We start from the raw sequence: 27,769 nt of genomic DNA on the forward strand, positions 1-27,769 counted from the left end.
TAAAGCAAATCTATACTTTTTTATTTTTTTAACAATTTGCCAAGACTGGAATGAGAGATAAATAGAAGGCACAACAATTTTGTTTCGGTTTTAATACAAATACAAACTAAACATGAAAAAGTCCCTATTTCAATAAAAAAAAATTTTTTACAAGTTCAGGAAGAGTGTTTTAAAGAGTCAAGTTCTAGACATTTAAAACCTATCCCACAATCCTTGTAAGTGGTAAAACAGTAGTGAGAATTCCTTTTCGTGATCATGTACCAAAAGAAAATATTCTATGAATACCCTTTATTCCACTTTTACAACGCCACAAAAAAAAAAAAAAAAAAAGGGTAACGTCGATTTCCAAACAGCAACATCTCCAGACTGGGAACGAAGAGGTCCTATGACCCCACCTCCCAAGGGGTATACGGATTTCCCTGCCCTTGAAATGTTTGTCAGGTGCTAGATTTTCCTATAGGCTCCAGAACACATGCAGGTAAAAAGGGTAATTCCACTGACTAAAGCGCACCTCACGTCAGTAAGGAAAAAAGAAAAGCGCCACACTTCCATTAGGAAAAATCACTGGTACCAAAAAAATATATATATATCCAGTCCATATGTCTGCAGCGAGCGAGCAAGGATTTGGTAATTCTTTCTAAAATCCATCTTTTCCTGAAATATTGTTCCACAAAGCTGGAATCTGGGACAAGGACTAGGAAGAAAAATCACAAAACCAAACACAAACAAAATGAGCCAAAATTGTATCAAACGTAGCAGTCTATAACAGGGTAGGACCACATTCCAAGATACCCAAGGCTGAAATTCACAAATCTGCAGAAGGGTTTGTCTCCTCTCATCATCCGTTAATCACTGGCGTTGCCCGATGCCCCTTCCAGTGCCAAATCCTGGTTTTTGAGACATTCCTCCACGTGGAGGGCCTCGAATCCCACCTCCCAGCCCCCCACGGGTGCCACCAGGCCCACGGGGTCTGTTGTCTCGACGATCACCCTCCCTGGCTGCTCGAGTTTTTTTCTCTTCTACATTCAAGCGCACTTCTCCTCTGAACATGATTGGCTGCAAGAGAAGAGAGAGAAATATCAAGAGACCAAAGAGAACCATTCAGAACAGTCAACAACAGAATTGCAATCCAAGTCTACTGAGAAGTAAGACTCACTAGATTCACCAGGTTCTTTCTGGGGAGCGCAACCTAATTCATTTAATCTTTCAAAAGGCTAAAAGATAATGTTTCAAAATAGATATATGTTGTTTCTGTGAATTCAAACCACTCCGTAGTCCATGTATTTTTTTTTAATATGTTCAGATTACTCATGAAGCTCTTGTGCAAAACCGAAAAAACACTGGATGCTCCCCTGCCAATCAGATTGGTCCTATTTCAACATATAATCGAGTGTTGTTTAGGAGAGATGGGCTATTGTATTTCCTATTCTGTCCTTCAGGGCTTCCTGAAAATCCAAGAGAACAATTTTGTACGTGGAGTCCAAGAAATCCAGCTATCAAAATTATTCATTAAACTGATGAACTATCCTCACATTTACTATTTATGGTTTCAAAAAGTACCCAACTATCCTAACATATAAGCATTTTTTTAAAAATTCTTCAGAATTATAGAATATGAAATTGATATTTCATAATTATTTTAAATGACTACTGCAAATTAATGCAGAATAATCTAACTACGGTAGCTATGTACCACTCTTGTGAATTCCACTTTAGCAATCATTTGCCAACATAAAAGCAGAAGCATTCCAGTGATTAACTTTTGTTTTTAATACAAATATTTTCTGTTTTATTTCAAAAGGATAGATATTTAGCCAATTTCAACATGACCAGATCACTTGAAAGTTTTATTAATTTGAATTTAATGTACCCTATTGCCAAGGATCTTCTGAACTGGTTCTGGATCATCAAATACCACAAATCCAAAGTTAGGCAGTTTTCCTCCACTGTTGATACGCAGTTCTACAACATTTCCATAGCCTGCAAGAGAGTTTGCAAGTTCTTTGATCATACATTAGACTGTTCTGTGAAAATAAGCATGTACTTTTAAACCGCCACCAATAGCAAGCTCCAACCAATAGAAAAGCAATGTTCACAGCTTACTTTGAAAGAAGTCCTTTAGTTCTGATTTATCAACATCATGAGGAAGGTTCCCTACAAAGAGCTGGTGACTGTCTGGGTACCTCACAATCCGTCTGGTTTCCATGTCACCTTGTTCTCCTTCCCGGACTTAAATAAAAGAATTGTGGTGTAAGAATATCATGATATTAAAGAAAATGAAACAGCGTCTATCTTAATCTTTGTTTACAGTAAAAGAAATGCTGGTTATTAATTAGACAAGTGAAATTACAACAATTGATCCAGTTATTCCTATTTAAGAGGCTTCATTGTTAACATGCAAGTGGCATCTTACCAAAGCCTTTGAAGTAGAATAAAAGGTCTACATATAAATAATTTGGTCTTATATTCTTTCCAACTCTTTAAGAAATATTTTTGCGTTTTTTAACTTAAGCGCAGCAGTTGGGATGTTTTAATAATTTTATTTCGATACTGAACTCCCTTTTAAAAACCATACTATATCACCACCATACAATTTTTCTATATACCAAATACAGAATTTGGTTTTCTTACTTGTTCTAGGGCCTCTTTGTAGTGGGATGTTTGTCCGTTGCTCTCTCACCCTCTGGTCCCGCTGAGGTCTCTGTGGTGGAGTTTGGGATTCAGGCTTAGATTCAGTACGGGGCTGAAAAATGTATCAGCACAAAATGAGTACAGAAGACAAACAAAATTAAAATTTATTCTGACTGTAACAATTAGGAACCTGTGGAAGAGACGGAAAACAAGCTTAAAAAATGGAATTAAGAAAATTAATCCCTTTCTTTCACTTAACACACTTGCCGTTGAAGCCTAAAGAAGCTATACTGAGTTGGAAGCACTGATGACAAATGCTTCCTTTCCACAGTATTTTTCATCCATTTCTGGTGAGAATAGCAATAGACAGTTGCATTTAATCTTTAATGTGGCAGTGCCTCTTCAAAATTATGAGGGGGTTGAAGAAAAATAGAAAACAAGTCCAAATGTATGGCTAGGAGACAATTATATAGCTAAAAGCAAAACCCTCTAGAGCAGGGGTCTCAAACTCGTGGTCTGCGGGCCAATTGCGGCCCGCAGGAAGATAACCTGTGCCCCCACCGTGATATGAAACCATAATATTAGTGTGGCCCACAGGGGGAATGGACCTCCGAAGGAAGTCCCACCCGCCGGTCCTCATTGTGGCTAACATTCGGGCCCGGCAAGTCCGAGCAGCCAGCACATAGAACAGGGCGGCGCCGGATGTTGGAGAAGCAGAGCGGAACCGGAGATCATTAGCCGCCTCTTTCGCAGCACAAGAAGCCTCCCCCAACTGGCCAGCTGCTCTCCTCCTTCTCTGCCTGTTTGTTCTGTATGGCTGAGGAAGAGGAGATCAGCCGGCTGGTTGGGGGAAGCTTTCTGTGACAAAAGAGGCAGCTACTAATCTCTGGCTTTGCTCCGCTTCTCCAATGGTCTGGCATCACCCTGTTCTATGCGCCGGCTGCTCGGACTTGCTGGGCCTGACACATAGAACAGGGCAGCGCCGGATGTTGGAGAAGCAGAGCAGAGCCGGAGATCATTAGCCGCCTCTTTCGCAGCACAAGAAGCCTCCCCAGACTGGCCAGCTGCTCTCCTCCTTCTCTGCCTGTTTGTTCTGTATGGCTGAGGAGGAGGAGACTAGAAGCGGAAATGACGTCACGTGGAAGCGGAAATGACGTCATTTTTGTGGAATCCCTTATGCGGCCCAGCCTCACCCAGACTCTGCCTACAGCAGCCCCCAGGTAAATTGAGTTTGAGACCCCTGCTCTAGAGCCTAGTGTTTTTAACTAAAACAAAAAAAGACCATTCCTATTCTTCTTGATCAAATTTTCTCCTGAAAATTTTTAGAAAGAGACTAATGTTATTGGGAGTGGGCGAGCCAATAAAATGGATGTGAAATCCATTACTGCTTCCTTTTAATACTGTGTTTCAAGTACAGGCAATCCCCGAGTTAAGAACATCCAACCTACAGATAACTTAGCAAGGATGCCAATTACTAAAAGTGGCACAGGGCACTCCCCTTACTTAAGCCAATGAACAGCTGAAGTTGTGCAATGTTTTCATGAACTGCTAAAGCTGCATATTTTTAATAGACAGCCTATTTTCAGTGTTTTTCAGTATTCATGAAAACACTGTGCAGCTTCAGCAGTTTGCTGGTTTAAGGAAGGAGAATGCCATTTGCCACCTATGCTGAACACTCCATAAACAATAATCAACTAGTGCTAAATATTCAAATTAGTTGTAAATTCATGGCATCTTTAGATTGCATTAAATGTGTTGATACTCTTGCATGAATTTGGTAGGTGGTTCCTACCTGTGATGTAGGCAATTTGACAACATGGGGTGGTATGCCTGATACTGGAACTGCTCCACTGGGTGGTAAATTCTTACTGGTCACTGATGCCCATGAAGATGTCTGGAAAAAAACAGCTTTATTAACAACACTGTACAAGATACTTATGATCTTCAAAGATGCCCCTCTCAACTTCTACTTTTTTAATTCCACTGGTACACAGTCTCATTTATTTACATGACAAGAATACACTCAGTATTTAATATTTGTGACCATTTAAATTTTTCTTTCAAATTATCTCAATAGTTAATAAAACTTGCATAGCTAAATCATAAATGGGAAGATTTATAGACATTTGGTTCTTATACTACATTTAGATACAAATATTGATGGTTACATCTGAGTTCCTCCCCACTATGGAGAGCTTTCCATCAGCCAAATGACTAACTATAACAAAGACATGATACGTTACACAGTTCTGTGCTCTATAACGATAATCTCTTATCTGCAAATAGGACTTAAGAGAAAGCTCATTATCACACTGTAGGTCACAGTAACGGATTGCAGTTAGCTGTTCCAAATTTCTTCAACCACTGGTTGGTTGCCAGAAATATGATAAATTTGCCACTGGTATCTATGGAGATGTTATCATTTCATCAATGAGCTGAAAGTAAAAGAACTTATAACTATAAAGAAAAAAAATGTAAGGATTTTGGTAGTGCTTTATGTTCATACTCTTATTTTAAGGGTATTATTAGATTGGGTGACACAGCATTAAAAACAGATTTAACAGTTAATTAATTTAGTGGTGCAACTTTAGGGAACTAAAAGCCAGAAAAATAATTTGCAGGATCCTCTTGCAAATGAACATTTTTAAAAAGAAAAAAAAAGGTAAAAGAACAAATTTATGGAAAGACAACATAAGAGAACATTTTTGTATTACTCTAGAGTCTTCTTGTACAACAGGTGTTGGATCTGCAGGAACTGGAGAAGGACTCTTCTCAATAGCTTCCTCAGGAGCTGCTTCCTCTACCACTAGGTCAGGTTTTTCTTCTTGAACTTCTACTTCAGGCTCTTGTTCAGGCTCAGCTTCTGGTTCCGGTTCTGGTTCTACAACTGGTTCTTCAAGCTGTTCCTCCAAATCATTGCTGCTGATGAAAGACCTTTTTATTATAGTCAGCAATTTGTCTATGCAAGTTCAATAACAGAATCTTCACTGTTTCTAAACCCGACACTATGGGGTATTTACAAAATGTTCAGTTATTTATAAAAATGTTCAATATAATAATTTAATTCAATTCTATACTGGCACGCAAAAACATTTTCTTTGATAAAATCAGCAATATGTCCATCATTTAAAACATTTTTTTTAAATCATTCAATCTCTTTTCCTTATACTACATATGGAAAATATGACTTTCAAAAACATTATTTCTAAAAATGAAAAGAATTGATAGGTGTTTACGTATTCTAAGATTGCTAATTACTAATGAATTACTAATGAATGGTGAAAATTTGACTCTAAAATTAACAGTGAACTTTCTATTATCTGTCAGCAGAGCTATGAGAGGCAACTTTTAAACAAAAGTGAGATAGGACTGGATTTTCTGAGAACTGAACTTTTATTTCAGCTAGAGCAACAAAAAACAGGGTAACTGGAGTGTCCGGGTGATTTACCTGACAGACTGTTCATAGTAAGCTGCTGAATCATCAGCAACTGCCTCTGGAGTCTGTTGCCTTTCCTCAGGCTCTTCTGCCTCTTCCTCAGATTCTGGTGAGGGAGAAAAACAACTCTGCATCCTACTTTGTACACATTAAGGACAGCTCCATAATGTTCATTCAATCTTTCACAACTTACTAAATATGTGTATAAATTGTATATGCACATTTTAATTGATAATAATGTGGCCAGATGCACACACGGGAAAGAGGTTCAGGTTTGCTCTGGTTTTCATCCATAGTAAAATCCATATCAAAATCCTGATACAGTTCTTGGTAGTATTATCCTTTTTTCTAGTTCATATCTTTTCACTGATTTTCAGTATTATTGTAACTTTAGTTCTGCTTCCTCTTTGGAAATATCAACAGGTGCTGCACTTAGGCTTTATACCTAAGCAGTCACACAGGGATTCCCAGGGCTGTAAACTAGACTAAAAAGTAAAATCACCAGAAGGTTAACAGTGACCACTTGTATAATGCTATCATGTACAACAGCATGGACAATTAATTAAGACTTGAAAGATATCCTACCTTTTTATTATTCAAAGACATCGTTAAATTATGCAAGCAAGTCATGATTTGGCCATTTCACTATTTAAAGGAATTATTAACTACCACCACCACCCCCCAAAAAAAACCACTGTCATAAACATGAAATTAAGTTTTGGAGCTCACCCTCTGGAGGTTCAGCATTCAAGTCACCAAAAACTTCATCCTGGTAGCGAAATATGTCATTATGGACATAAAACTTGTTTGCAACTGATCCCTGTAGACAATACAATGTGAAAAATAAAATTCAGTAGTTTGCTCACCTATATTTGATTTCATTCTGTCATCCCAAAATCATCTGCAGGTAAATCCTTGATTTAGAACAGTTTCTATAGTGACCGTTCAAAGTTATAACGGCACTGAAAAATGTGGCCTATGACCATTTTTCATAGTTACAAACCTTTGCAGCATCCCCAAGATCATGTGATCAAAATCCAGATGCTTGGCAACTAGTTCATTCTTATGACCATTGATCCCATGGTCATGAGATCACTTTTTGTAATCTTCTCACAAGCAAAGTCAATGGGGAAGCCAGATTCACTTAATCAACTGATTACCTCAAGCAAGCAGCTGCCCCCCACACCCCCGGTTTTACTGTGTTTTAGCACTCGCTTGAGGAGCGTCTCCCTGCGCATGTGCCCCCCACACCCTAGCCGCCGGTCACGAGGAAGAGGAGGAGGGTCTCCCGAAGGGACGCTTTCACCGCACCTGGCGATTGTTCAGCTAGCCTGGATTCCAAAAAGAAGAAATGAAAGAAGTAGCGAACAGCGCCAAGGAAAGTTTGCTGGCTTGGCCCAGCCACGGCTTTGAGGGAGAGAGAGAGGTTGCAATGTGTCCTGGAACTGCACGGATAGTAGGGAATTTCCTTGGGCAGCTTCAGCAGCGGCCTTTGCTGCAAAAGGTGAGCGGTGTGGGCGTGTCCCGGAACTGCACCAGTGGCAGAGAGTTTTCTTGAGCGGTTTTGGCAGCAGTAGAGCATACCAGGGCGGCAATGGCGGGGCATTCCCCCAGCAGGATCCACCCATGGGAGCACCAGGGGGAAAAGAACATTCTCTTTTCTCCCAGCCAGCATGGCTGAATTGACAGCCAGGCGGGCTGACTTGTTTCGCTTTGCCTATTTATTCCTTACCCAGGTCAAGCTCACCCCCTGGGAAGGGCTGTATTGCAAGCCACCTCCTGCCCTCCTCTTTGCTGCCATAGCTGTTGGCACCGCGCCGTGCTGTCAGCTCCCTGAAAAGGATTGAGATCACTCGAGCCTGTCCGGAGGCTCCAGCAGGGATTGGTGGCGAGTGAGAGAGCTCAAAGAGGCCAACTTCACTCCAGGCTGGTACGGACTCAGCTGATTTGGGATGGGGCTGAGGGGCCAAAGGTGGCAACTTTGGAAGGAAACAGCTCTCAGGCAGCAAAGAGGGATGCTTCTCTGCTGCACGGGAGCTCTTCTGAAGGGAGGGGGACTTGCAAGTTTTTCGCTCTCAGGAGAGGCTCCCTCGCTCTCCCAGCTGGAGCAGCAGATGAGTTAAGCAGCCGCTGACCTGGCAGAGCCAACAGGAATCTCTCCACATATTCCCCAGCAGAATACAAGTGGCGGGGGTGGGAGGCGACTGGCAGCGGTGGCAAAATGCAAGTGGTGGTGGGGGGAGGGAAGGGGCGAAACAAAAGGCAAGTAGTGGGGGAAAGGCAACCAGGGCTTGCACTCACCCAGGGAGATCATCACATTGGGCAGGGACGCAGAAGGCAGGCAGCAATGGCTGATCTTGTGGGCAGGCAAAAGCAGTCTACAGTCTGTTACGCATGTGCACGATGTTGCGCATGCGTGGGCAGGGAGCGGAGAAGTTGGCGGCAACAGGCGGGGCCAGCCAGAGGCCCAATTTACCAGATCTCCGAACTACCAGGAACGGTAACAACCGGTTCTATAGAACCAGGCCAAACCAGTAGAATCCCACCCCTGTATTAGCTGGTATTTTATGTACTTTTCGATTAGACAGCATTTCTGCAAGAAAAGCCATGACCATATATTTTGTATGCCCCCACTTTCCTGGGGCAAAGGCCACTGCTGAAGCTGCCCAAGGAAATTCATATAACTAATACCAGAGAAGTTACTGTTTTCTTTTACATTATTTCAACTATTCATCATGGTATTACAAATAATAATAATCTAAAAATTAAAATTTCAAACTCTGTCAGAAAGTAGAGAAGTCATAAAAAGGGGTCCAAAAGAGAACTAGATTGGCAGTTGGTCTCTTGCTTTTTACTAGAAGGGGCTGACACCTACTTTCTACTCACATCTCCTTTTTAAAAGTCATTTAGAGACTTCATTCATTGGGGGAAATCCTTTTAATAATAAACACTGACAAAATAAATTTCCAAGAATTGTTATGACAACAAAGTAATGCTCAATCATTATCAATCTGAAATATATTGCTGCAATGTATGCATTAAACTGAGAAAAGAAAGTGTTGAAATATATACAATTTTATGTATTATAAATGCATAGTTTGAAACTGCTTTGTTAGAAAGTCTAGGCATTAGCAATTGGTGATTTTGATTATACGTTTTGTAAATTCTTGATTGTGTTCTGTTGGTATTTTGAGATTCTCTTCAAAAAGTAGTTGCACATATACTTTACGTATCTATCTATGCAAGTAGTTTAAAAAGGATATCATGGCTTGTTTCCATTTTACCTGTTGTAAGGACTAAGCAATAAAGACTTATTTACATGGCTACATCACCTTGTAAAGCCTCGAAGGATGGAGTTAACTCAGAGCAACAGCCTATTGTTGGAGAAAGTGTGTACTATAATAAAGCATTACAGTTATCTTCTATGCTGTGGTCTGTCTAGTCCTTAGAAAAGGAAGAATGTTCCAAGAGGCTTCTGGACAAAAACCAGGATATAAATGTGATTAAATACTAATCTAACACTGAAATCTGGACAAGCATCACAGAAAAAAAAATTACAAGCCAGAAAAAAAATTACAGACTTAAATCTTATCGTAATATGGTGGACATGTTTTTGATCTCTTGTGATAATAGTGATATGCTTGCCTTGCTAGATAGGAAGATTGACTTTAGCCACATATACTATTAGTCAGCCAAAATGTTCCTTACATGTCAACAAGATAGTACATTTTTGTGTATTAACAACTAAAGTCTGGAGCTAGAAAGGTAAGATAACTTGGTCTGATTTACAGAAACAGATTACACATAAGAAATTAAGAATAAAATCTCAAGAGCTGAAATTGCTGAGTACTACTTCAGGATTCACAGGACAGCACTAAAAGGGAAACAGCCTGAGTGGGTCAGAACATACTTGGTTGATGAATATGAGAAACTGTATGTTAGGTTGAAATTCAGTCCCTAAATGTTATTTAGAATGGTGTGAATACTTTTCTTCTGACATATGGACAAAATGTGCCAAGGATATAATTATGGTTAGTAACCTAATCTATTCTCTCCTTCTCTTCCTAAAAAATGTTAGGAAAGGTTCAAAATGGTAATGGGAATTAACATTTGTGGGTCTTCTGTCAACAAGCAGAGCCTTAAGAAAGATTCCACATTTAAAAAAAGAACAAGTTTGATACCATGTATTTTATTATTGGGACATTATTGCTTATTATTATTGTTGTTGTTATTGTTGTTATTGTTATTGATGATAATAATATATTTTAACACTATTGCAAACAGTGAATTTGTCTATTGCTGGTCTGTGACCGTAATAAAGTTTATTTAAAAAAAAAACAAGTAAATAAAAAATTGTGTAAAACTAAGAGCGAGCAAGGAAAAAATAGATCAAAATGAAGGTGGTGTGACCTTGTGAAATAGAACTGAGATTACATGCGTGGATATGAATTTACAGATTTAACAATAACTGAAAAGGCTTAAATATACATTAGGAAGCATGAATTGGTGTCGAAGTAATTGTTCTTGGTGCCTATTGAAATAGGAATTTCTAAGTTGGCGACAATATTGTTTTTCCTTAGTGAATTGTAATAAATTATTTGCTATACACAAGTCTATTTGTTCATTCATATGGCATGTGAAGAAGTTTGAATCTAAAAGCATAGTTGGCCTTTTATGATAAAATACTGAGATAATTAGTGAAAAACAGAAAAGCTATGGAAGATTCCAAATGTGAGACTTTTTTGTCAGGAATAATCTTGAGAAACTTGAACATGGAAGAAAATGAAGTTAAAAAAAGAGAAAGTGAAGGAAAGAGGACTAGAGGAAGAGTTTGAGTGTTACATGAAAAAAGTATTAGATGACAGATTTATCTCCCAACAGAATTGAAGTAAAAGGAAAAATGATGTGTGGAAGCTATTTGGAAGACCAAAACTATTACAGAATGCTATAGAAGTATAGGAAGTTTCATAACAATGGGAAATACAAAAAGGATGTGTTGTGGAATAAAGTGAAAAGGCCACTGGATGAATTAAAATGCATTAAAAAATTCTTGCAAGAAATAATAGTGCATAAAAGAGGAGGGGGGAGTTTAAACTCCGTGCTGTTAACTAGAAAAATCATAAAATATGGCTGGCCTATGTTCATGAAGAAACCGAGCAACTTTATATAAGTGCAAATAGTTCACCAGCAAAGAATGCTGCCACTAAGATCACCTGCTTCCTGGTAGTGGAACTTTAAAGGCAACTTAAAGGTAAAGGAACTTCTTCCTGACAGTAGATAAAAACTGAGCTTTCCAATGTTGGTCTTGGAAGGTTATATGTACGTCAATTTTCTGAGGAGCTACACCTAGTATTTGGGGAACTTAGCATGCAAGATGGGTAAGTCAGATATGTGGAACTGGCATGTAAAGAAGAGTGCAGCAGGAAGATTGGGGAAGGAGTATCAGAATAGTAAGCAAAGTAACTCCAACAGAGTCTTTGAAGCTTAAGAGGTATAGTAATTCTGATCTAAAGTATGGCAAAAGGAACCTGCTGGACAATTTCTTTCTCACTTTGTCTCCAGCTGTAAATTGCAACCAGACAATCCCCAATGACAAGATTGGAATAAGGGGATGTGACATTCCTTTGTTTCACGTGTTTCTGAATAAAAAGAGTAACTACAAGTTATACATGCAGGTTAAAAGTAAAAGCAGACAAATTTAAATATCTTGAGAGAAAGTTTCTTAAAAATGGGAAAACAAAAATTTTAAGACTTGAAAATGCCAGCAATAGTATGAAGTCTGTTTCAAGAAATGACTGTTTGGAAAAAAAATACTGAAATGAGTATTAAGTGCAAAACACATCTGTAAAGAATATCTAAATAAAAAGAGAAGATTAAGAATGTTAGAATTCAATGAATTGGTAAAATATGCAGAAAGAAGTATTAGAAATATACAGAACAATAGGCAATGTGAATTGATATACAGATGAAAAAATGCAAGTAAGATTTTTTCAAAGATGGAGAAGTATAAATTCATACAGTGAACAGTGGAATAAACTAGATTTAATTAATTTCCTTCCCTTTTTTCCTAAATCATGCCCTTTAATTTCTTTCATTCCCTATTTCTCTCTTCTTTTTCACCTTACAAAACATATCCTGGCAACAATGTAGTTTTTTGGTTTAGAAGGTAAAAGCCAGGCAGTGAGATTTCTTATCTACAATTTGTTAGACAGATTTTTTATGGCGAAAAAAAATCTTACAATAACCCAGCAATATTTAAAATACAAAAATATAGACAAGTATTTCCCTGGCTACATACCTCAGGGGCAAGGACAAAAGTTTGCATGAATCTCCGCATTGGTTGAGTGTTATTTGACAGCTCACCCATGACCTGTACAACAACACCATCGTTCATAGTGGCATGAGCATCCACGTGGCGGATCTTTGTGCGGCAATCCTTAAAATTCAGTGACAACACCTTCTTGTGGATATCCTAAAGAATAAAATTGAGAAAAGGAAAAATACACTGGGATAATGAAAGTATGGACGTGTACATAACAAGAAATATGTTGGTTGTTTTAAATCCAAAACAAATCATTGAGTTCTGGAAGTTCATTTAGATTGCCAGGAGCCCAGTAGAAAAACGCAGTACATTTTCACTATTCCAGATTTAATGTAATGATCTCTGCACTAAAAAATAAGCTTCCGCTACCTTCACTTTCCCTAGCTCTTCTTCTCCTCCTCAGCCATCCCTTTGGGCCTGTCCTATGCATTTATAGTGACCTTAAAAAGACTCTCCAGCTTTCACTGCTGCCACAGATTTATAGTTTTAAAGGAAGACTCTAAGCCAGTGGTGGCTAACCTTTAGTACACACATGCCGGAAACCAGAAGAGCAGCTCCTGAAGCACGTGCGCAGGAGCGCAGGAAACCAGAAGTGTGCTGGCCACCTGGTCTACCAATTTCTAATGTGCACGCACAAACAAAGACCAGCTGGCCGGCGTGTGCATGCACTCTGGGGAGCTGCTCTTCTGGTTTCCAGCGCTCCTGCACGCGTGAAGACCAGTTGGCCTGCATCCATGTGGAACCCAGAAGTGTAATGGGTGATGGCTGGCGTGCCTAGAGAGATGACTCTGTGTGCCACTTCCGACATGCATGGCATAGGTTCGCCATCCCAACTCTAAGATTTGCCTTTTTCCTGCTCTTAACCCCTCCCAACCACTTCTACCATATTGTGTTCCATATATGATCTAAACTGAACAGAAGACTATCCATTTTAGGTTCAAATATAAGCATAGTATTTTTAAAAAAGAAGAGACCAAATTTATTCCTGTTAACCAAATCATCTTTTTAAAAAAATATATAGTTTAAGCTTTCCTATTTAAATTATATATTTGTGCCACTATATTCAATTCATTCTCTACAGCAAGGTAAAGTATAACCAAGTCCCTGAAAAGGATGCAGTAACTAAAGTAACATAGCAAAAACCAAAAGACACTCAGGGACTATACTGATGTTTAAAGCCTAAGAATGTAGAATAATTGATGTCATCTTGTTATTGGCAGGCCCAATCAAATACGAAGTCCTGATCACCACATCCCAGTCTAAAAATCAATTTGCAAGTTTAAACTGCTATCTTTTTAGACATCTTACATAATAACTTTACAAATGCTTACAGATTGTCCGTGAACAGCATCTGCTGGTTTTCCATTGGAATCCAAGCCACCATGAACATATGAAGAATTCTTTCCATAAAATCTGTGAGACAACAATTTATATACAATTTCAATCTACCAAGAGCATTTTCATAACATTTTATCTGATGGCATGAAGCAAGAGATATAGGCTCATTTAATTTGGATCTATGGATAAACAACAATTTACCAAACTAATTTCTGCAAATAAATATTGGTAAGGCTCAATATCTGTCACTTCCCATGTGTAAGAAATGGAGGAGGAATGTTGATATTATTTTAGGCTTGTCACAATAAAAACTAAAACTAAAAATAAAGAGAAACTTTAAAAACTAAAAATTGGGGAAAATAAGCTCATTAACCTCACACATCTCTTCTAAGTACTTTCAATTAATTGCTCCCTTTTAAGTTGTTTAGTATCTAAAGCCTCCAGCTCTTTGCAGGAAATTTATCTGGATCAGACTTATACAATTTAAAATATAAAACTTACAAATTCCATCAATTCTATTAGAAAGTAGTTTGTGGGAATTGAAGTTGGAAATAATGCAATTGATTAGTTTTTGCTTGTTTCCTGGTTTTTAGTTAAGCATTATTTGCAAGCTCTTGTATCTTACTGCTGTATGTTATAATGAATTCATGTAATTAAGAGGCACCAGAACCCACCATTCTTTTTTTTTTAAATACAACAGCTACTTGCAGTCTAAACTAAAGCATCAGCACAGATCAACCTTGGCTTGTGCCAAGAAGATAAAGCATAATTCTGAGTCAAAATCTGTAATATAATCTTGCTGAAATCAGTGGGGAAATAGTGCCCATAAGGTGATGAATTTAAAATAAATAATACATGCGTACGTATTTTATAGGAAGGGAAATCTTCAGACCGAGAAAGTCCCTAATTGAAATAAATGTTATAGTGGGGTTTGCTTTGTTTGTCCTGTTAATATGTGTGCCTCAATGTTTATTTAAACAAGCTTGGAGGGAAAAAAAACCAGGGACACTGGTAACAGATTCTAATTTTAAAGAACTGATTTTCCATCATCAAGTGAGAGCAGTATTACATTTCTCTCATTTTTTTAAAATAGGGAAATATTCTATTATTTTCAGAAATTATTTTTAGATATGTAATTAGGTCAACTGAATAGCATGGTCTGCCATTTCACCTATTTTGTGACTGAAATAAAAAATGAAGAAAAGGACTTGTTCAAATTCCCATTGTTTCATACTGTCTGTATACTTACATCACTTTGTGACTGAAATAAAAAATGAAGAAAAGGACTTGTTCAAATTCCCATTGTTTCATACTGTCTGTATACTTACATCACTTTTGAGTTTTGTTCCACTAGACTAAAACACCTATTTCAACTTTTGCTCTGTCAAAACATAGCAGACTTAAAATATGAAGCTGCATGTTTGCTTCATCCAGGTACCTGTTAACTTGAATTCTAAATAAGCTACTGAAAATGCCCCCCAAAATTGGTGCTTTTATCCAAACATGAAGAAATGTACATGAATTACATGACTACATATCTATTTCCAACGTATGTGATTATTAAAGACATACAATCAAGCAGTAAACAACAGCCTACTCAAGAAGTTACCAAACAGAAAGTAGCATCCCACCAACACTGAAAGAGCAGTACAGTATATAAACAGAGAGTAAATCCCTCTCCTTTCTACTAGTGAAGAAATAAGTATTCAGTCTGCTAGCAAAAAGCTTGCAAACAAACAGCCAAGCTTCAGAACAAGTACTCCACAGTTCAACCCTGAGCTACATATATTCTCTTCTTCTGGTATTATTTATGAATTTCTCCTAATGTATTTTTCATCAAGTGTAACAAAACAAACGAGATAAAAAAACCCTGAACGATAGCTTCCTTCTGATCTGCATATTAGTTACAAAAATGCAAATTAGGCTGGTTAGTATTCAAATTTCAAAACAATTTATCCCCATTTTTACCTTGGTATAAAGCTGAGGGGAATTCTAGAATTTGGAGATTTTTGAAAAAAGGCATCTTACTTCACAGAACAGTACATCTAAAATACAATGTAGTATCTTTCCTAATAAAAGTGATAAAGATCATCCTCTACTTATGACCATTCAGAGTCACAATACTGAACTAGGGTATTTATGACCCATACCCAAAGTTACAGTTGTTGCAGTGATCCCCTGGTCATGTGATCAAAATTTACCTTGCCTACACTTACGAATGCAGGGGAGGCTGGAACTTTCCCGCACTCACCTGACTCTCTCCCTTCTATGTTCTTTTGCCCCTGCTACCCTACCCTTGCAGGGCAGCAAGCTAACCCAAAACTGTGGGGCTCATCTAGCTACCTTCTGTCCTAGTCCTTCACGACACTTGCAGCCAGCCACAGTAGCCAAAGCACAGGTGCTTCATTCCCTTTGCTAACTTCCTTTCATACTCTTTTCATTGCTCATCTGCCTCCTTTTTGGACGCAGCTTCTCCTGCAGCCATTTGCTACACATGCTAGAACCAGGAATAATTCAGGAAAAAAAATTGTTGCTTTTCTGCCTCCCTTTAGGATCCAGCTGAATACCAGACCTCCTAGGGTATTCCCCATCCCTCTGAAACACCTCCGCATTCCTTACCTGGGACGCATCTGCTTAACATCCATGATTCTCCCTTAATTATCACAATCAGTGATTGTCTCTTAATGATCACAATCAAAAGTGCCAGGATTGTGGTCTTTGAGCAAGGCAGCCACATGACATCTCGCTTAATGACTGCTTTACTTAACTGTCTGGTATTGTAAGAATAGCCAGAATTGACATGCCATTTTGGCCCCAATTCTGGCTGTTCTTACAATACTAGATAACACGGTATCAACAATACAGACCTTCAAGTTTCTAGATTCTATCATATCTCAAGACTTAAAACGGACATTAAAAATGTAATAAAAAAAGCACAACAAAGAATGTTTTTTCTGCAGCAACTCAGAAAGCTCAAACTGCCGAAGGAGCTGCTGATCCAGTTCTACAGAGGAATTACTGAGTCTATCATCTGCACCTCTATAACTGTCTGGTTTGGCTCTGCAACCAAACAAGACAGACAGAGACTTCACGGATAATTAGAACTGCAGAAAAACCAATTGCACAAGTCACGAAGAGGGCTGTGAAAACATCTACGGACCCCTCATATCCTGGACATAAATTGTTTCAACTTCTTCTCTCAAAATGCTATAGAGCACCACACATCAGAACTAGACACAACAACAAGTTTTTTTCCCAAATGCCATCATTCTGCTGAACAACTAATTCCCACAACTCTGTCAAACTATTTACTAATACTGTATTACTATTATTATTCTCATCCTTCCTATTACCTATCTCCTCCCACTTATGACTATAACCTTGTTGCTTTGTATCTCTATGATTTATATTGTTTAATTTGTTGCCTAGTATGATTTGATTGCTTATTTAGTAACCTATGACTATCACTAAGTATTGTATTTTATGATTCTTGATGAATGTATTTTTTTCTTTTTATGTACAGAGAGCATTGGCACCAAAGACAAATTCCTTGTGTGTCCAATCACACTTGGCCAATAAACATTTCTAATTCTATAAGACTAGGATTAACTGTAGTAGAAAGGAGTGGAGCAGTTCATGTTCGTTTTAAAATCTGCATCAAAGAATTATCCAATTTGTTGAGAACATATCTGAAAGCTGCACAGAAAAAGTATGTAGATAAGAAATCTGCTTGCATAATAACAAATTTTAAGGGGTGGTTTTGTTCTTTAATGCCATAGGCAAATTGCTAAAAACGTAAAAGTAATGATAAGAAGCTGGTGTAAGAAAAAGGAATGAAGCACAAGGTTTATGATATATGCAAATATCAAACAGAAGAACAGGTTAATGTATTGTTAGAAAAGCTTTCAAAGGTAAGTTGAAAACTGTACCTGTGCAGATAGTCTGGTGCTTGATTCAGCAGAGTATAATACTGTCTCACGAACTCCCGCCCAACCAGCAGGGGACTTGGCTTCTCCATCACCATTTCTTTGGTCAACTGAAAACTGAAGGCCAAAATCTTCATAAAAATCTGAATACATCTAAAGTCTAGCAAGTTAAATTTGGCTAAGTTAATGTATCATTTATTTCATATTTTATTAAATTATCCTAAAACTCAAGCACTATTCAGGGATATAAAAAAAATGACTTTCTTCTTCCCAAGCACTCTTTAGGGTCCTTAAGCACATGACAATCCTCAGTCTATAAGCTGGCTTTGCATATTCAGCCTGAAATATAGGAGTTATCTCTAACTTCCAAAAAGATCTCATATGAAAGGAAAGTTATCACACATTCAAGTTCTTCTAATACACTAAAGAGAATATACATTAAAGCGACAAAAGGTCTCCTTTTACCTCATCTACACCTCATCTAACAGATCAATTCTTAATTAATCTCTTTTCTTCAGGAAAAGTCCAGCAAAATACTTTCCTCTCCTTTCTGTGGATCACACAAAAAGACCTAAATAGATGCTTCATTTTTATCAATATTTTGATCAAAGTTATCTTGCCTAGGTAGTGAAACAGTGCCATCTATCAGAGATCTGACCACTTTGATGGTCTTTACCAGCAAAGTTTGAAAATATATACTACTGCCATAATAGGTTACCCAATCTCAAAATCACATAGAAATGGTTATCATCGAAACAAAAGTATTCTTTGTAAAATATAATTTGCTCACATGGAAAGAATTAAACTTTTCACATTCATTAATCTGGATAAAATCTTAGAGGGCTAACCACGTGAATTAACTATATAAGAAGAATAAAAGCTCTCATGGCAAATGCTAATATATTTCTCATTGTGAACCACATTCAGATGCAAGAAAGATCATCTTGATTATTTTCCTATCAAACACACACATAAACAGGACTAGCAAACATCAAGAGGTACTGAAATACTAGCAGTGAATGTAAATAAATAAATGTAAGAAAATTGTCTATTATACAAGTAAATAGCTATAGTTATTTATCCACAGATATGCTGATTAGGGTAAGTAGTATATGAAACATAGTATTCTCACTAACCAGTTATTTGTATTCTTACTAACTGGTTATTTGAGGGACCATCTCTCCCTGGTTACATCTACTTACACCATCAGATTCAGCAGAAGAGATAATACTATGGATACTGCCTATTAGGGAGTTTCATCCGATGGCACTCAAGACAAAACCCTTTTCTACCTTGGCACCTGCTTTCTGGAACATCACTGCCCCTGAGTTTAGACTGGCCTTAGCTCACTGGCCTTTCGGGTGAACCTGTAGACATGATTCTAATCTAGGGATCCAGGAGGTATGGAACTGTTAAGATGGCTGTATTGTTTAAAAGCTGCTGGATGATACTCTCCTGCATTTTACATTGTATGGTTAATTATTTTTAATTGTGTTTCTGTTGTTTTTTGTTACTGTTGTTTTTTCTTATGCTTTTAAAAAAAACTTTGTGAGGCAACCAGGGTCACATGTGTGAGATATCTGGGCTACACAAATTAAATAAATAGACAAAAAATATTAATATTCTGAATGAATTCTAGAGTATCTGCTTGGAGGCATCAATCCTAAAGTCAACGACAACATCTAAAGGGCTGAAATAATATTGATTTATTTTTAGACAGTGCATTTCAAACTGTTACCCATTTACTCTTTTGCTCAGAAACCAATGTAAAATAATTATACAATATAAAAAACAATTTAATGTAATAAATCCTAAAACCTGGTTGAACTACATATCCATGTTTTCTTTTGCAAAAACACAAAAATATTATCATTTTAGAAAAAGGAAATATGTCAGTCCATGTTGATACTAGGTTACTAGGTTCTGTAACAATATTACAAGGACAGATTTGGCTAGGGCAAGTTGAAATCCGGATCTGTGCTTGACCTGGCTTCTATATCTGAACTATCCTATTGTAGTGTTATTGTGTGTAAGCAAAGAAGTCCAGATCTATTATCAAAGACCCATACAAGGCAACACTGACCAAAATAAATGATTTGTGAATAATTATAGTTATGAATTATAGTTCATGTATAAAAGTCTGCCTTTGTTAAACTAATATTTAATGAAGCTAAACAGCTTAAATGCCTACTTAAAATCACTTGAATGCATGACAGTTTAGTTTGAACTAATACCATTGTATTGTAGGAATCAGATATAATAGGTTATATGATATTGGAAACTGAAATTGGAAAGAAACATGCTTAGCAATTGGGTTCTGATATAAAAGAAAAAAACCCATCTTATAACTTTACAATGTCAAGAATGAATTATTATGAAGCATCAGGTTAATATGAAAAGAATGTTCATTAAATCTTGAATATTCTAGAGCTCCCTAAAAAAGAAACGGTGCCATTTCTCACTTAACAAACAATAATTTGGACCAGAATTTCCATCACTAAGTGATGTAGTCATAAAGTGCAACATATGACTGCACAGATTAGCAACATAAATTCTACCATTCATGGCTGCTGTTAAGCAAATGACTGTGTATCATTAAGTGAGGGTGTCACCATTGGTAACCTCCTGCAGGATTCCCCATTAACTTTGCTTGTAGGAAGCCACCAAAGATCACAAATGGTAATCTGGACACTCAGATGTTGTAACTAGAAGCTGGCTCCCAATTACAAATATGCTGCAAGTATGCAATTACAAGTATGCTGCAATCAACAGGAGTATAAGGATGGATGATAACTGCCACTTGTTCAATACCATTTTGAGTGGTCACTAAGTGAGAACCACATCTACTGTAATTCAACCTGGTGGCAGAACTTCAAAACTTAATAAGTGATGACCCCATCAGTAATGCTTCTTTTTAACGTAAATAACAGTAGCGTGTAGGCTTATATAGTTCCATAGTCCTTTACAGAATTCTCTGAGAAGTTTACAAATGTCAGCCTATTGCCCCCACAATCTGGGGCCTCATTTTACCAACCTCAGAAGGATGGAAGACTAGATCAATCTTGAGCCAGCAGGATCAAACTCCTGGCTGCAGGCAGAGTTAGTCTGCAATACTGCATTCTAACCACTGTGCCACCATGGCTCATAAAAATCCACTTTGGGGATTTAAACCTGTGTAGAAAGGAAATCCATGATATCCAGTATATAAACTAGCACACTGATAGCATGTGCTCTCAGAATAGAATACATATATAGGAAGTTCCCAGGTTAAGAATGAGTTCCATTCCTAACTCTGTCTTTAAGCCAAATTCTGGAAGTTAGAATTTGTACTTACAAACAGACTATGTATTACTAAAAATGGCAGACAATATTGTCCTTTCTTGGGTGGTGACAAAACCTTGAAGCTACACAATGCTTTCACAAACTGATGAAAACATCACATTGCTTCAGTGGTTCCTTAAAAGCATTGTACAACTTCATCATACTATGGGCATGAGGAAACACCATGCCATCTGCCATTTTCAGTAATAGGCAACTTATTTGTATTTAGGGCTTGTCCTTAAGTTGGATGTTCTTAACTGAGGGACTTCCTGTAACTGAAAGGCTTACAATCAAATTAAGTTCTACTACCATCTTAAAAATTTCTATAACATAATGCTATACTCAACGTAGCAAATAAGATTCTAACCTATTTCATTAAATTTACAAGATAGACTTAAACTGGGCCACAGAATTCCATCATCTTTGGGACTTGGGGGATTCTTAAGATGGCCTCATACTACATCTATACTCCATGAATTTCATCAGCTACCGGACTGCTTCTGAATGAAATTCAAGATGTTGTTATAACCTTTAAAGCCCTTAATGGCATAGGTCCAAGCTATCTGATGAATTATCTTATCCCAATCAAGCCTGTCCTATTCGTGTAGGCAGAGAGAACCTACTGTGAATCCCATTAATCACAGAATTCTGACTTTCAGGATCCAGAAGAGCCTTGTCTCATAGCATCTGGAGTAGCCCCATGGCAAGATAAGTGGCAACTAAATTTAATAAGCAAAATCACCCTTAAATTTTTTAAATTGATTTATAAACAATTTAGAAATAAGGACACTATAATGCCATTCAGTACAAAGACATCTGGATATTGGTTCTGTACCACAGAAGAGGATTTGCATCATACACTCCAGCTTTATTAATTTCAACTTATCAAATGTAACTCAACAGACCTGGACACTACCAGGTTGGCAAGTCCCTAAAGAAATGCTTTTTATGATAATTATTAATGCTGATTTATTTTTTATTTTTTTTGGGGGGGGGAGGAAACAGTGTCTCTGGAAAGTGAAGATCACGTTGTGAGCACTCTCACAAAATGACTGACAACATGGATCATGTTGGGAAGCCAGGAGCTGCATGTCTCTGATATAGTGCAGAAAATAATATTACTGAGAATTCATCCACTTGCTTCCCACTTGGTCAAATTAGAATGATTATAGAACGCCTCTTAGTAGAAACGTTGAAAAGCCATAGTAATGCATATTTAATTTTGGTAACTGAAGCTATTTTGGAGAAAAGTGCTTTTCTTCATGATTGGTTCATATATTTGAAGCGATATATTTCATCTCACTTTCCAAACCAATTAGGATACATAATTAATCAGGTCAGAACCAAACTACTGTTTCTATTTGTGGAAGGGACAGGAGTATATGAAATTGTCCAATTTCCATTATTTAAAAACTACCTTGTCCCATTCTCCCCCTCAGTAATCAAGAACATTACTGAGAGGGAAAATAAGACATGGTAGCTTTCACAAATCTTGTCTTTAGATTTCAGCACTGTTTCCTTATCCCTTCATAACTCTAAACAATGTTTTAGTAATGTATGGGCATAGCAACAAAATCTGGTTCTGTATTTCCCTTCAGTCAGAAAAATCCTATATAGATCGACCTTGCTTAGTGACTGCCTGAAGTTACGATGGACCACCAAAAAGTTTCCACAGCTACACATGCCCCTCCCAGTCTTGTGGTCTCATTTTGGGCACTTGGCAATTGATCACATGCATAGCTGTTTACAACGGTCCTTCAGCATTTTTTCTGGTTTCCAATGTTTATTTTTGATTTCTAGTGAAAAATGCTCATGGGTATAACTACAAGCACAAAAAAAAAATCATAAAATTAGGCAGTCACATGGTGACCTGATTAATGGCCACTATGACTTGCAATCGTAATTCTGGGCTCAATTATGGTTGTAAATTGAGGATTACTGTAGTCAGAAATTCCAATATATGTAACTAGAAAATTATAAAAGACCATACTTGGGCACCAACTATCAAAGAACTGGAAGGAATGGATCTGCCTTTTACATCTAGAGTGAAATGTTCCAGAAGACTCCAGCGAATTCAGCTTCATACACATAATCTGCAGGTACTCCTATCACCAAATGCATGGGAATAATTTACAGTAAGATATTACAGGTAAAAGAATTATACCCACCAGAAGTTTATCTGAAATATTATTTTTCAAGCCACAACCTTTAATTAATAGAACCTTTTTCAGTCTGGCATGCAATAGTTTGGGTTTTATTTTCCTGTTGCCACATTTTTAAAACTGTAAAATAGTTTTCATAAGCTGCTTAGATATTTTGACCATCCAGCAAGGACGAATGTAATGGATACTATATAGTACATTTGCCAACAGAATTAGAGAAAATTATAAAAGACTCAATTAAACTGACCCTGCATTTTCTTCAGTTGCATTCATCTACATCATCTATCCATCTGTACAATTTCACATCTGGGAACATTTGTTGTCACTCTTTAAGACATCCCATTTTAATCATGGTGACCAAAAATGGTGAAACCTGGATTCAGAGAGTAAGACAATATAAACTGATAGAAATGGATTAAGTCCTTCTTAGCGTAATAATTTTCAATAGCATGTAGGGAACTCAAAAAGAAGAGTGCAGGACGTACAAATAGAAACTGAAATTTACATAACTATCACTAATAACTTCATTTATTTCATTGTATATATAGAGCTGCCAATATCACAAACTGTGACTATGAGCAGCATCTAATAAAAACATTTTTTTTTAAAAAAATAGAATTAAACACATTGACTTGATGTTACAGACTAGTAGAGGATTTGATGTTTTATAGACAATGCAGCCATTTCCTGGAGACCCCGTAGCCTACTGGTCCAATCATGTTTAGAGGGACTTCCACAAGGCATAAAAGGCTCATCTCCTGGGACTTACCACATGTAACACTTTTGTAGATAGGACTCATAATATACCTTTTCTGCTAGACTTGACTGGGCAGCCAGAGATAATCAGGGAGAGGTGGTCTTTCAAACAGTATGCCCCATGGCATGAAGGGGTTTAAAAGCCAAACCGGCATCTTGGTTTTGCCAAAGAAAAATGTAATTGCCTACACCATCACATTTTGCACCAGATTGATGCTTCAGGATATTCTTCCATGTGCAGTGCATTGCAGTACATTGATCAGAACATGAGCGATCATAAGCAGAGCCTCTCAATCCAGGAATGGGAGCAACCGGCACACAACTTGAAACTGTGCAATGGCTCATGCCGATTTCTATGAATTAGACAGCAACACTGATGAGCTAATTCTAGCATTTTCAAAAAATAATGTGTTTATATTTAATATTTATCATTAAAAGCAGTTATTTATAAACTAATAACATCTGATACCAAGGTTAACCACTTTTCATTTTAGCCAATACCAATTAAATTTTAGCTTTTTCAAATAATCAGAACAGTACTTGTTTTATTCAACATTTACATATTGTGTACTGAGCCTCTTATGTCACTGCTTAATATTCACCTTGTATTTAACTATGGATTGGGGAACTTTGCCCTTCAGATACCAAACACCTAAGAGTCTTTCCCATTGAGCACTAGGTGCTAAGAGTTATCATATATTCCCTATCACTGTGAACAATCCTGTTTGTAGAAGGGAATATTCTTAAAATGCATTATTAAGTTAATTTTTACTCTGACATTTTAACACTTAACATAAACTACAGGATTAAACCATCAGTGAGGCAAACCTGCTATGGAAGTCCTTAGGTTAGAAGCAGTAATACCCATCTCTGCAGCCACTGTTCTAATAGTAAAACTGCAAATAGTAAAATTTGCAAATCTTATGCCAGAGTAGGAGAAACTACTCTGGGATACTAATATTCAGCTTCTCCTTCTGTTTGCTATCAAAGGAAGAGACATGTCAGGAAGGAAAAACTTTTCTTTTCATCCTCACTAGAACAACTCAACATGCTTGACAAAATGGCAGTTCTTCCACTATGAACCCTTCTCCCACTACACACTGAAATGTACCATAGAAATGTCCTGCCCATGGCTTTCCCTTGGTTATATATACTAATAAATTCTAATACTAATATAAATAAAAGAATGTGATTTAGCAACACACTCCCAACATTTAGAAATTCACAATAAAACTCTTTGCCAGCAAGAGGGATATAAATTCCATTGTAATTTGGTACTGTAGCTTTCTACAGTTATTCATAAAGAAGCTATCACATATGCCCCAATCTTAACCAATCAAGGAAAAAAATGTGTGAATTTACAACAATTCCTCAACCGGTTGGAGATAGAAGTTAACATCTTTTTGTGGCAAGTTAGTAAAAGAGCAATTTAGAGCACCACTGCTCCTTTCAAACTTGTTCTCAGTGAAAAGCTACATGAACTACTTACCAAGTCATTATACCACAAGCAGATGCATGAAAACTTTTCTTCTGTTCTCTTCATACAAATTATTCCTTTATTTTAAGTTAGGAAGGGGAACTGGTTTTTTTGCTTAACCCTAAAAATATTTTGCCAAACCCAGCAAAGCTACATTTGTTCCTGCTGCTATTATTTCATATAAAAATTAATCTTCTCATAGTCTGAAGCTTCATAGAACTTTTTTCTGTGAAAGAAGTTCTATGACACACACCTACAGCATTCCTTATAAGAGGAATATTAAAAAGCATGGAAGGGAAAAATAACATTTTCATATACTCAAAATTCTGAAAAGGTAAAATTGTTTGGAATAAGAAGTATATAAGTACTGCCATATCAGGCTCCAAGAATCACTTGTGACACTAGTACAAAGGTCAAAATACCCATTAGGATATTTCATTGTGGTCTTTAACTTATGGGAACATAACTGACATTCCAAAAAAAAAAAATTGTGTTATTGAGTTTAATAGAACTACATTCAGTGTTCAACTACATTCAAACCATGACTTCTTCAGCTTCCAAATATTAAGTTATAAAGGAGTCATACACATAAAACTTAGATCCAGCTACACTTCCTAAAGGTAATGCTGCCAATAAGACAAAAATAGCGCTGACTGGAAACATGGCTACACCCTGCCTAACTCAGCATTAGATTATAAAGCTCCCACTTGACACAGTTTACGTATTAGTTACAATGTTCATCCCAGATTTCTATTGCCAAGTGAACATACATATGAATGATTTCTGTTAAAGACTCCTGGGGTTAAAAGTACAAGACAGATGATACGTGAAAGGCTCAAAAGTATTGGAAAAATCCATGTCTATGATTTTAAATGCAGGTTTTTGTGCATGTTTGCACATACCTATCTGCACACAAACAGGCCTGGTGAAGGGAGAACTTGGTTCTTGGCCCTGCAAAAGATAGATCAAAAGATAGATAGATAGATAGATAGATAGACAGATAGATAGATAGATAGAGATATATATAGATATATAGATATATATATAGAGAGAGAGAGATAGATATAGATATGTTTTCTTAAGTTTTTGCAGGTATTTATATGTATGGTATTTAGCTTTGTTCGGGTGTTTTCCCTCGTCATTATAGTTGAATACAGCAGAATACCATACATACATATACATCTATACACACACACACACACACACACACACACACACACACACACACAAGGTTAGATCTGCTGAAGGTGGAATGAAATTGTCAATTACATGAGGCAACAGACAAAGCTCCTAGATGGACAATAAAGCTGCCGCCACCTTGGTTCACTTTGCAGCGCTGCCCCCTTTTATCAAATGCCTCCTTTTTCTTTTTTGTCTTCGCAATTGAAGGACACCATTGTCCTCTACTTGGTTATTTCTGCTACGGTTTTTTTTTCTTTTTAAAAAAAGAAGAACCGGCCATCTCACGTCTCTTTCGTTTTACCATACATCGCCGAAGATGGCAAAGTGTCGCGGATTTTCGTCCTTTCTTTCTTTTTAATCGGAAAGAGAAGAGCCGCGGCGGCCTTTAGCGTCCCGCTTCCTCCCCTTTGGCAGGCCCGCGGCTTTTTACAGACCCGCTCAGGTACCTCCTTCACTGAGCTATTCAGGGCGCGGGGCCACCTCCCCCCCCTTTCCCACCTCAGGGCACAAGAGGGGGAGGCAGAGAAGGTTTGGCACCGGTAACTACCATCTCCGGGGCGGGCTTAAGAGTGCCACCCCCGCCAACTCTAAAAGCACGATCCTGCCCGGCCACGCGCGTGCGTTAGGCCGACCCTCCCGTCCTTCACATCCCTTGGCCGGCCGGGCCTGCTAACACCGCCGATTCGCTCCTGCAGGCACGTATTACAAAGGAGCAGAGAGAGACGAAGCTCTCTCCCTCGTTGCCGGCCCTCCCACCCCCACCGCGTCCTCCTCATTCCGCCACTCGCTAAGTCCAACGCCGACGGGCAGACTTCTAAGCCCTTCGGCCGCAAGGCGCCTGCCAGGGCCGTTGAACAGGATCGATCTCCCCCCCACCGCCGCCGCCTTTCTTCAGAAGCAGCCTGCGGCATCTCCTTCCTCCGCCCCGTTCTGGACCCGAAAAAAGGCCCTAGAGTCCGAGAGAACCCAAACCCGCAGTGAGGAACTAAGGGGAGGAGGACCGCAGCCGCCGCTGTCGTCGTCGTCGTCGCCGCAGCCGCCGCTCGGGCCCTGCGCATCTATGGTGATGGTGACGATGGAGCCGTTTGCAGCCCTATGAAGGACGTGACCCGGCCTACCCTCCCAAACCAACCTGAGGGCGAGGCGGAGCTGGACGAGAGGAGGTTTTACTCCGAACAAGGCAGACACGCACGACGAGAGACGGAAAGCACCTCACGC

The 27,769-nt window shown here is 38.0% G+C and overlaps 2 protein-coding genes across 12 annotated transcripts in view; both read right to left on the reverse strand.

Moving 5' to 3' along the window:
* The window catches only part of LOC148126908 (uncharacterized), a 262,825-nt gene that overhangs the window by 231,053 nt on the left and 4,003 nt on the right, over positions 1 to 27,769 (reverse strand). The window lies entirely within an intron of this gene.
* Positions 1 to 27,769, reverse strand: G3BP1 (G3BP stress granule assembly factor 1). 11 transcript variants are annotated; one of them, XM_087924257.1, is made up of 14 exons: positions 27,684 to 27,769; positions 26,272 to 26,320; positions 23,384 to 23,509; positions 17,657 to 17,770; positions 13,721 to 13,802; positions 12,366 to 12,539; positions 6,797 to 6,887; positions 6,080 to 6,173; positions 5,346 to 5,550; positions 4,424 to 4,525; positions 2,632 to 2,743; positions 2,104 to 2,229; positions 1,871 to 1,980; positions 1 to 1,056 (listed from the first exon to the last, which is right to left on the reverse strand). In XM_087924257.1, exons 3-14 carry the CDS (start codon positions 23,407 to 23,409, stop codon positions 850 to 852), a joined length of 1,443 nt encoding a protein of 480 aa, XP_087780383.1. In that variant the 5' UTR covers positions 23,410 to 23,509; positions 26,272 to 26,320; positions 27,684 to 27,769; the 3' UTR covers positions 1 to 849. The 11 variants fall into 11 exon arrangements, with proteins under 11 accessions (XP_087780383.1, XP_087780381.1, XP_026552423.1 ...); XM_087924255.1 differs by having other exon boundaries at positions 1,871 to 2,001; positions 5,346 to 5,553; XM_026696638.2 differs by lacking the exon at positions 26,272 to 26,320.

This window comes from Pseudonaja textilis, chromosome 2 (genome assembly GCF_049901715.1).
Source record: "Pseudonaja textilis isolate UNSWEBS1 chromosome 2, rPseTex1.2, whole genome shotgun sequence".
Taxonomy (NCBI): Eukaryota; Metazoa; Chordata; class Lepidosauria; order Squamata; family Elapidae; genus Pseudonaja; species Pseudonaja textilis.